The sequence below is a fragment of the Pinus tabuliformis genome, chromosome 9 (genome assembly GCF_031772625.1).
Source record: "Pinus tabuliformis cultivar Carrire ecotype Pingquan chromosome 9, CPIR1, whole genome shotgun sequence".
Taxonomy (NCBI): Eukaryota; Viridiplantae; Streptophyta; class Pinopsida; order Pinales; family Pinaceae; genus Pinus; species Pinus tabuliformis.
The window spans coordinates 768,495,401-768,506,869 of record NC_142307.1 but is presented as its reverse complement, the minus strand read 5'-3'; the positions used below and the strand labels follow the sequence as shown (position 1 = coordinate 768,506,869).

The following is an 11,469-nucleotide window of genomic DNA, read 5'->3' as shown; positions in this document are numbered from 1 at the left end:
TGATTAATAGGAATTAATCTGCAGTTAAAACAATAGAGTTGGGTAAACTTGTTTAAGCAGGAATGTCATTCCAACTTACTAGATGGTGATTCTTACAAGAATATAGAGCTTCGAATTTCTCTTACAAAGAATATGTGTATTCATTGATTCTTTAATAGCACATGATAAACATGGAATGGAAGGTAAATATTGGGTATCATAAGAAAGCCCCGATGCAGCAAAGAACAACAATAGAAAATCTGAGCCAAGAGGGCTATAATGGAAAATTTGCACCAAAATTCAAATCCGATACACAACAAAACATTGAGATTTCAAATGCTTAAATAACAGATAAATTTTCAGATTGTCCCCCAGGCATACCATCATGATGCTAGGAGGAAAAACAAAGATGCATACAGTTCATGCTAAATATCCCTTTATGAACACTAATAGATTCTACCTTTTCCATGAAACCCTTTTGAATAATTAATTTTCCTTCAGATATGAATTGATTTCATTTATGCTAATTTTGTACATGCTGGTATACAATGTACTTGGAACTTTCACCATCTACGAAAATAAGAGTTGTGAATCTGGAATCATGTAGAAAGTACAAGAACATCTTTAAAAGTCATGAAATAGCGTGATAGAATCGTCAAGCTTCAAAATAGATGTTTCTAAAACTGTTGCAACTCGACGTATATGATTTACTTGATCACGCTGAGTTTTAGTCAAAGTTACATGTGATGTGCTTCCATCTGTATTTTTGGACTGGTGCATTTGCTTTAAGAGATCTAATACCTGCATACAATTCCAAGTATATATTCAATTTTTACCAACATAACAGACTTAAGGGTGTGAAAACCATATGCAATCTTCACGACATGAAATTAAATATTTAGCTCATTAAAATAATCAATTAACCAAGGATGCACATGAATATGTTCTTTTCAAAATTTGAATATTTCATGTATTTTTTGGATGTACAATCTTTTATCTGGTTCGGATAACAATGCTAAGGATGTTGTAACCATTTTCCATCAAGCAAACAAGGGGAAATCCGTTGTTATCATTGCCACGATTCATCTCATGACTCATGAGATAATTTATTTTTGTTTTGATATGAGTTTGTATCATTCTATTAGATCTTATGACTCAAGACAAATATCATATTTCAATATCAATATATGATGCATCACTTGACATCTTATACATCTTATATATTAATATTACTTCCATATTTATGTAGCAATCTATTTGTTTGATGTTGTTGTTTTAGAATTTAAAAAAAAAAAAAAATGATTTTTTTTGTCTTTTAAGCTTCCCGATAATTTCCAATATTTTACTCGGTATTGCTGATAATTTAAATTTTGGACCCCTAGTGATAAATGACCAATAATGACAAATGTAACATTGATATATGGATCCCATCATTGTACAATCAATCATATCATTCAAACTCATACATTTATATATATTATTATTTTTCCCTAATGGACATTTTTATATGCCAAGTGTTTTGGATATTTAACTTGTGAGCCAAGTTTGGCTATCACAAAGTACACGGCAAGGTTTGTGGCAAGAGGATTCTCCTAGAAAGAGGGAGAAGATTATGAGGAGACATTTGCTCCAATCACCAAATATACTTCCATTGAAGTTCTCCTATTTATTATTTCCATAATGAGGTGGAGGATATAACAGATGGATGTGAAAACACTTTTTCTCAATAGGGTGATGAGCAAGAAGTGTATATAGAGCAACCTCAAGGCTTTGAGGAGCACGGGAAGAAGTCTCATGTGTGCAAACTCATGTGTTTCCTAGAAATTTATCCTTTTGTCCTATGAAGACACATTAATGACCTTTTTGTCTAGTGACATTATGTGTTTTATTAATGTCATGGAGTTATGTCACTTTATGAAGTGGTACATGTGCTAGGTACCTTTTTAATTAAGTCACTCTATATTTTAAATGTGACTTAGGCAGAAAAGGTACAAAGAGTCTTCTAATATTAAAGTGACTTTTATATTTAAAAAGTCACTTTATGAGAGAAAAATTGCACGAGGTACATAGCATTAAAAAATGAGACAGGGAGTTTTAAGTGAGGGGGACCACATGAGAAAAAGGGACAAGAGAGGGTAATAATCTTTGATTCTCTACCCTTCATCTAATGATTTGAGATTTAATCTCAGCCTATAGATCTCTAAGGCTAGGTTTTTTTCACAAATGAAAGACCAAAGGAAAAGAAAAAGGGCTTTTGCATATGATTCTCATGTGTGATATTGAGAAGCTCAAGAAGAGGGTAGGTGTTAAAATTGGCAACTAGGGCCAAACTCCATGTGGGTCAGCTTATTTATGGAAGCTGATATTTTTATTGGATCTCTCTCGTCGAGAGGTGTAAGATTGATCCAAAGATCATCCGATTCCGATAAGTATTTATGGAGATATGAATTTATTTTGATTATGCAATTTTTATCAAGCCAACCAGCTCTTACGTAGGCTCAAGAAGCCCAAAACATCATGTCTATTCAACCTATACGTTTTTGGTATAAATAGATGAGGATTTGATGTCATTTTACACACATTCTCCATGTGAACTCCTCCTCTCCACGTTTTGGAGAAGGAGAAGACACATAAAGAAAATAAGTTGGATGCCCTAGCTTTAGATATAGCTGTAGTAGAAAGAGCCGCAGTCCATACAGTATGATGAGGGCACATCCACACAGCAGATGAGGTCTTATCTACACTGGCAAATGAAGATCTATCTACATGCGGTAATAGAGATATATACACGCTGTACAAAGAAAATGTAATATGTTGTTCTTAGTGGATGCAGACACGTTGTTCAAAGCAAATGTTATACGCTCATGCAGTGAAGGGTGAAGGCCGTAGTCAACGTGAAGGTCGTGGTAAAGGAGCCGCAGGACATGAGGTCGCAGTCAAGGTGAAGGCCATGGTAAAGGGAGCCGCAGGACATGAGGCTGCAGTAAAGCTGCAGTGATGAAGAGTCAAGCAACAAAAAGCCACCATGATGGAGAAGGAAGCCGTAGTGTAAGGGTGCCACTGTCATGGTAAATCGTTGTAGCAATTAGAGATAAGGACATTGTATTTATGTGTGATCTGGGCACATATATAACACAGTCATGGGCAGCAGCGTGATGTGTGATCTAGGCATATATAACGCAGTCATGGGCAGTAGTGTTTATGTGTGATCTGGGCACATATATAATGCAGTCATGGGCAACAGCATGATGTGTGATCTGGGCATACATATACACTATCATCCTTGAGGGGCAGCAATGTTGATATAGCAGTCAATGGTATGACTGTAATGACATGGCATGAAAGATACCCTATGATGAACATGGACATCATGAGATATATGGGCAGCATGATGAACATGGATAGCATCATGAGATATATGGGCAGCATGATGAACATGGACATCATCATGAGATATATGGGCAAGGGCATCATAAGATATATGGGCAGCATGATCTGTGAGATCAAGTGCATGGGCAGCACAATGACACATGGATCATGGGCAGCGTCAAGAAAAATGTAATCATAAGCATGGGCGAGACCATGGAAGATGAAACATAATGAGCAACATGAAGATGAGAGCAGCTCAGTCATCTAGGTCCAGCATTGTGATGGGGCAGCATGGTGCTACACCGTAAGGTGCGGCAAATGGACGAGATGCTGCACTAAAGATAGGTGGAGTCACCTCAGAAAGTCAGTTGAAGCATATGTCTTCAACTGATCTCATGCGATATCAAAAGTCAAAGTGTTGACTTCTATTGTAAATGTACCATCTCTCTCTCTCTTTCTCTGTTGAACTTTGAAGAACATAAAAGAAGAATTGATCAAGGGTTCCCCACATTGGGGTTTGTCCCTGGCTAGCGCCACATCTTGTGTCCTCTCTTCTTGGCTTGTCTTCTGCGATTTATATTCATGTTCTATCTACAGTTTACTTTTATGCTGATGTGATTGCTAATATGGAAAAGAAATTAAATAAATTTCTCTAGCATAGAACATACCTAAAATTAACATGGTATCGGAGCTGAGGCGAAGACAATGCCCAAGCAAGAGTGAAAGAGCAATCACCAAAGACAGTGGGGACAAGGACGAAAGGATCAATGGGTTCCTCATAATTCACCCAAGGAGAAGTCGAAGCAGAGAATGTTATCAAAATGGCGCAACAGAAGTTTTTGATGGCCCATCTAAAGATCACTTCATTGAGAAGTTCGGATCTAAGGGTGGAAGGAAAGGCAAATGTCTTGGTTATAAGTTCAGACCTTATGCAAAGGAGTGTTCGAATGGCAGAGATGCAGGTCATCAAGGACACGACCGACTCTTCAAGGAAGCAAGGAACCCCAGGAATGGAAGTCAAAGATTTTAAGGTGGCATACATCGATGGTAAGGTACATGTTTGAAAATAGAATTTTCTAAGATGCTTTTGAGTTCAGGGTTGTATTAAGTTACAGGAAGTCCACTGTGGACCATGTCCATTAACACACAGCACCGGAGGTCTATAAGTCAGATGGTGACAGGGAAGCCTGAATTCAAAAAGAACATGAAAGTACATGTCTGAGATGTACCGAAGGAAAATCTTACAAGGGGACCATTCCCCTCATGTAGCAGGTCCACAGGTTTGAAACAACCCGTGGAGTTTGAGATTCATGAACAGGAATCTCATGTATACAGGTGGAAGAAAGCCCTCTATGGCTTGAAGCAAAACACCCCAGGCGTAGTATGAGAGGACTGATAGCTATTTGATGAGGCCGAGATTCACTAGGAGTGAAACCGATCCAAACCATTATTCGAAGGTTGTGGATGATAGACCTCTCATACCGGCACCTTATGGGGACGAACTATTTCTGACAAGTGCAGACCCTCTCATTTACAGAAGTAAGAGGGAGTTAGATTCTGGACATATGTTTTGCAGTTAGCACGGGGAGCTCATATTTGGTTGAGCCTCATTGGATTGGTGCCAAGAATCTTTTGAGATATTTTCGGGGCACAATCTCTCATGGATTGAGATACACTGCCGGAAATATGAAAACTGCATGATTATCCGAATGCTGACTAGGCATGCAGCGTGGAGTATCAATAGAGCATTTTTTAGTGCTGGTTCTTTTTGGATTCTGTTTGATATCATGGATGAGCAGGAAGCAGAAGTCGATTGTTATAAGTACCGCCGAGACTAGATATATAACTACGAGTATGACCTCGTATGAAGTTCACTGGTTGTGGAAACTCTTCAGTGAGTACACATGATGAATACCACTGTGATTCTCTGTAACAACCAGAGGTGGGATTTGATTATTGACGAATCCCGTATTCGAAGATTGCTCTAGCAGATAGACATCAGATACTACCTTATCTGGGATATGGTAAGTCGATGAGCAAGGAGGTTCCATCGCATTAAGACTGATGTACAGGCTGCTGACATTTTGACAAAGCCCCGAGGAAAGATCAAATCTGTGATTTTCCTTTACGACTTGGAGTCGTCGAGAGACCCTTGTAAAAGGGTCCTGCATGTTGCATACATTGAGCTCTGAGAGCTCTGGGGGCTTGCGATTCTTATGGAGCAACATACGACCACAGGGTGACTCACCCTCCCCTGGTGGTGCGCACTGGGACAGGATGATTCGCTCTCCTGTGGACAAGATGATTCTCTCTCTTGTGGGACAAGATGATTCACTCTCTTGTGGGACACGATGATTCGCTCTCCTATGTAGCAGGATGATTAGTTCTCCTGTGAGGACGGGATTGATTAAGTTCTCTTGTCGAGGCATCCTATCCATGCAGTCTGGGACTCATGGGAAGTACCTCTCATTTGATCAACGAGCAGGGAAATGAAGATAGGGACCATAGTAGTACTGATGGACGCATCGTTGTATCTACTATACTCCCTACGATAGGATGACCTTCATTGATCTGGGATCAATGATACTGGTCTGGGACCAGTGGTAGGAGTTGTACCTACTATGACGCTGACTTTGGGTTGGTTGAGGCTGGTTTGGGACCAGTGGTACATACTTTGAGACTGACTTTGTGTTAGTGCAGTACTGGTCTGGGACCAGTCAGAGTGGTACATACTATGACGCTGACTTCGGGTCGGTTGGGACTAGTCTAGGACCAGTGGTACACTCTCTGAGATTGCAATACTGGTCTGGGACCAGTGGTAGGAGTTGTACCTACTATGACGCTGACTTCGGGTCGGTTGAGGCTGGTCTAGAACCAATGGTACATACTCTGAGACTGACTTCGTGTTAGTGCAGTACTGGTCTGGGACCAATGAGAGTGGTACATACTATAACGCTGACTTTGGGTCGGTTGAGACTAGTTTGGGATGAGTGGTACATTCTCTGAGACTACGATACTGGTCTGGGACCAGTGGTAGGAGTTGTACCTACTATGACGCTGACTTCGGGTCAGTTGAGGCTGGTCTGAGACCAGTGGTACATACTCTGAGACTGACTTCGTGCCAGTGCAGTACTGGTCTGGGACCAGTGAGAGTGGTACATACTATGACGCTGACTTCGGGTCGGTTGAGACTGGTCTGGGACCAGTGGTACACTCTCTGACACTGCGATATTGGTCTGGGACTAGTGGTAGGAGTGTTACCCACTATCATGCTGACTTTGGGTCGGTAGACACTGGTCTAGGACCAGTGGTACGCACTCTGAGACTGACTTCGGGTCAATGGAGAATGGTATGAGACATTCTCGATCAATTCTTCTTCTTCATAATTCATCAGAGCTAAGTTGAGCAGAGCCAGTAGACCTAAGCAGAGCCAGTAGACCTGAGCAGAGCTAGCAGAGCAGAGCTGAGCTGAGCAAAGCTAAGCAGAGCAAAGCCAACAGAGCTGGGCAAAGCTGCGCAGGGCACTGATGGCAGAGACAGTACAGTCGGTCATATAGATCAGCGGATGGAGTTCTCCCTAGTTGAGAGGGAGTGTTAAAATTGGCAACTAGGGCCAAACTCCATGTGGGTCAGCTTATTTATGGCAGCTGATACTTTTATTGGATCCCTCTCGTCTAGAGGTGTAGGATTGATCCAAAGATCATTTGATTCCGATAAGTATTTATGGAGATATGAATTTATTTTGATTATGTAATTTTTATCAAGCCGCCCAGCTCTTACGTAGGCTCAAGAAGCCCAAAACGTCATGTCTATTCAACCTATACGTTTTTGGTATAAATAGATGAGGATTTGATGTCATTTTACACACGTTCTCCATGTGAACTCCTCCTCTCCACGTTTTGGAGAAGGAGAAGACACATAAAGAGAATAAGTTGGATGCCCTAGCTGCAGATATAGCTGTAGTAGAAAGAGCCGCAATCCATACACTATGATGAGGGTACATCCACACAGCAGATGAGGTCTTATCTACGCTGGCAAATGAAGATCTATCTACACGCGGTAATAGAGACATATACATGCTGTACAAAGCAAATGTAATACGCTGTTCTTAGTGGATGCAGACATGTTGTTCAAAGCAAATGTTATATGCTCATGCAGTCAAGGGTGAAGGCCGTGGTAAAGGGAGCCGCAGGACATGAGGCCGCAATCAAGGTGAAGGCCGTGGTAAAGGGAGCCGCAGGACATGAGGCCGCAGTCAAGGTGAAGGCCGTGGTAAAGGGAGCCGCAAGACATGAGGCCACAGTAAAGCTGCAGTGATGAAGAGTCAAGCCACAGAAAGCCACCATGATGGAGAAGGAAGCCGCAATACAAGGGTGCCACTGTCATGGTAAATCGCTGTAGCAATTAGAGATAAAGACGTTGTATTTATGTGTGATCTAGGCACATATATAACACAGTCATGGGCAGAAGCATGATGTGTGATCTGGGCATATATAACACAGTCATGGGCAGCAGTATTTATGTGTGATCTGGGCACATATATAATGCAGTCATGGGCATCAGCATGATGTGTGATCTTGGCATACATATACCCTGTCATCCTTGAGGGGCAGCAATGTTGATATAGCAGTCAATGGTATGACTGTAATGACATGGCATGGCATGCATGAAAGACACCCTATGATGAACATGGACATCATGATATATATGGGCAACATGATGAACATAGACATCATGAGATATATGGGCGGCATGACGAACATGGACAGCATCATGAGATATATGGGCAACATGATGAACATGGGCAGCATCATGAGATATATGGGCAAGGGCATCATAAGATATATGGGCAGCATGATCTATGAGATCATGTGCATGAGCAGCACAATGACACATGGATCATGGGCAGCATCAAGAAGAATGTAATCATAAGCATGGGCGAGACCATGGAAGATGCAGCATGATGAGCAGCATGAAGATGAGAGCAACTCAGTGATCCAAGTCCAGCACTGTGATGGGGCAGCATGGTGCTACACCATAAGGTGCGGAAAATGGATGAGATGTTGCACTAAAGATAGGTGAAGGAGTCACCTCAGAAAATCAGTTGAAGCATATGTCTTCAACTGATCTCATGAGATATCAAAAGTCAAAGTGTTGACTTCTATTATAAATGTACTATCTTTCTCTCTCTTTCTCTGCTAAACTTTGAAGAACATAAAAGAAGAATTGATCAAGGGTTTCCCCCTAAGTTACTAGGAGACGGATACGGATCCGGATCCGAATCCGGATCCGTTGGATTTTTGAAAAGCTAGGATCCGGATACGGCAAGTACAAAAATATATAATAATATTTTTTGAAATTTTAAAAAATACATTTGATGTTTAAAATCAAAACCATTCATGAATCACAACATTAGAACTAAAATTGTTAGACAATTTATGAATCTGAATACTGAAATGATGCATCTTGCCTCATACAAAGATGATAGTAGTAAAAACAAAATGAATGTTTCATCAATGATCAGTGATCACTTTATTAATATGATAATATAGAATAGGTGTGTCTACAAATCATGAAATGGGTCTACATCATCATCATCTACATATTGCAACTCTACATCATGAATAGACGATCGTGCGCCAGGAATGTTAGAAGTTGTTGCAGAAGTAGGAAGTGGTTGTGTAGCATCCTCAAGTAGATTAAGGTGAGTCATGGCATTCAATGTCATGTTCAAGTCAGAGATCTCAGGTTCCACATCCCACATCCTATTTGGACCTTTTTTATACTCTAAAGTAGAATGTGATAGAAGGCGAAGGTTGGAATGGACATATACAAGATCCTCAACTTTCGTTGCTCCCAATCTGTTTCTCTTTACCGAATGGATGAAGCCATATGTACTCCAGTTCCTCTCAGCTGATGAGGAACTGGCAACCTGTGATAACAACCTTGTGGCTAGGGTTGAGAGATAAGTGCTATGTCCACCATGGAAGCCCCACCAAGTAATAGGATCCATATGCCCCCGATCATCCATGGCTATTGGATCTGAAAAGATCCCAGTGGATTGTACAAATGCTCCAAATTCCTCACGTACATCCTTTGCAATTCCAACTTCCCTATAGATTTTCCTCAAAGTTGTCTTATATCCCTGTAACACTTTAGAATCTCTGTTTGGTGCTGCTCTACCAGGTAAAGACAATATTTTGGAATGGTAATATTTGGGGTGTAGAGCATACGCCAAAAGGTGTAATGGCATGGTCATTTTGTTCCACCTTTTTGTAACTATGTCTTTCACTTCATTGTAAAATACTTCAAAGGGGTCATGCTCAGTTGCCTTGATAATTTCCCGTATTTTCTCCAACATACTATCTATGTTTTCATAGACTTCCCCCAAGCAAGGCATATCTGTGTCAAATGCCCTAATCATGGTTAGAATTGGTTCTGTGAATTGCAAAAGGTATTGGACCTTGTCCCACCATGCATCATCAAGAATGATCTACTTTATTCTTTGTCCTCTATCAGAAGTTGAAGTCCTCCATGATTCCCAAAGAGGGTCAATAACCATTGCCTGTAATGCTTGTCTGACCTCCAAAAGCCTCTTTATGACTAAAGTGTGGGAAGCAAATCGAGTTTCGGCAACCTACATAAACATATTGAAAAGTAAAATCTTAAATCAGACATAAAATAAATTGAACATTAAAATTGAGAACTCATAATGCATAACATTGATTAAAATTGGAGTACCTTTAGTAGCTCCAACTTTGCAAAACTCCGATATATGGCTTGGGACATTGAGTGATTGGTGATAAACATTTGGATCTCCTTTGATGCTACATATATTTCATTGATCCACTCAATTTCACCAATCTTGGCTAGCATAAGGTTCAATGAATGCACTACACATGGAGTCCAAAATATGTGATTGTATTGACTCTCCACAATCAGACCCGCTGCTCTACAAACCTTTGCATTGTCTGTGATAACTTGGACAACATTTTGTGACCCCACACTTTCTATTGCATCAATAAGAATTGTTGAGATGAACGTTGCATCTTTTTCCACTCCACTGCAATCAATGGCCTTCAAAAACATTGCTCCTTGGGGACAAATTGCAATAACATTAATTAAAGGGCGATTTCTTTGGTCTCTCCATCCATCAGAAACGATGGACACCCCTGTTTCTACACATGTATCACGAATTGATTGTAATTGTCTATCCACAAATTTTCTTTCTGATGTTAACAAAGTGGTGCGTACCTTTTCATACCCGGGGCTCTTGTATCCTTTTGGTGCTTCATTAACTGCTTTAATCATTTGTTGCCAATAAGGAGAGCGCACCAAATTGAATGCTAGTCCATTTGCATAGATGCAATGAGCAACATGCTCATCTGCAACTTCTCTACCCTGGTTATTGAATGCTGCTTCAAGAGGTCCTAGAGTAGGCCTTTTATTACTTGTGAGAGCTGGTGTAGATGGCAATGAAGACTTGGTTGTAGAGGCTTGCACAGGGAGTTTTCCCTTGCTGAATTTCCTATCAGCGGCATTTTGCAAAGATGCATAAAACTTAACTTTTGCAGGACTCAAACCTGTCCCAGGTTGGCCATTTGGACAATTTGGACCATTGCATACTAACACACCTGTGTTGGTTTGCCCAGTGAGATGGGCCTTCACCCTAGTGTATGAGCCATTTCGAATGCTATTGCATTCACTACATCTCCATTTGTACGAACCACCACCAGAGTTTTTGCCAAGAATTTCCACATACTGCCATAAAGGAGATCTTGGATCTTTATTGACATTTATTCCTTCACTAGATTCATGCTGTAATGGTTCCATGTTTATCACACCTGCGTTGATAACCAAATAAAATTAATAAAATTGTCATTTTCAAAACAAAATTCTAAATTGTTATTCCTAATATATTATTATATATAATATTAAATATATATGCATGTGTAGGGCAAAATAAAATTACAAAAAAAATATAAAATTCTAAATTATTATTTTATAATAAATAATTTAAAATTTAAATAAATAACTAATTATATATATACATATTTTAAAAACTAATAAATTAATAAATATTAATAAAAAAAACAACACACATATTGAATAATTGATATA

The 11,469-nt window shown here is 40.0% G+C and overlaps 1 protein-coding gene across 2 annotated transcripts in view; it reads right to left on the bottom strand.

Annotated features, from left to right (window-relative positions):
- Nucleotides 1–303: 303 nt before the first annotated feature.
- The window catches only part of LOC149150992 (RNA polymerase III subunit RPC82 family protein), a 333,151-nt gene continuing 321,985 nt past the window's right edge, over nt 304–11,469 (bottom strand). For both annotated transcript variants that reach the window (XM_089440967.1, XM_089440966.1), the window contains one exon: nt 304–780. In XM_089440967.1, the coding sequence (XP_089297093.1) occupies nt 604–780 (177 nt within the window). In that variant the 3' untranslated portion in view covers nt 304–603. The remainder of the gene's footprint in view (nt 781–11,469) is intronic.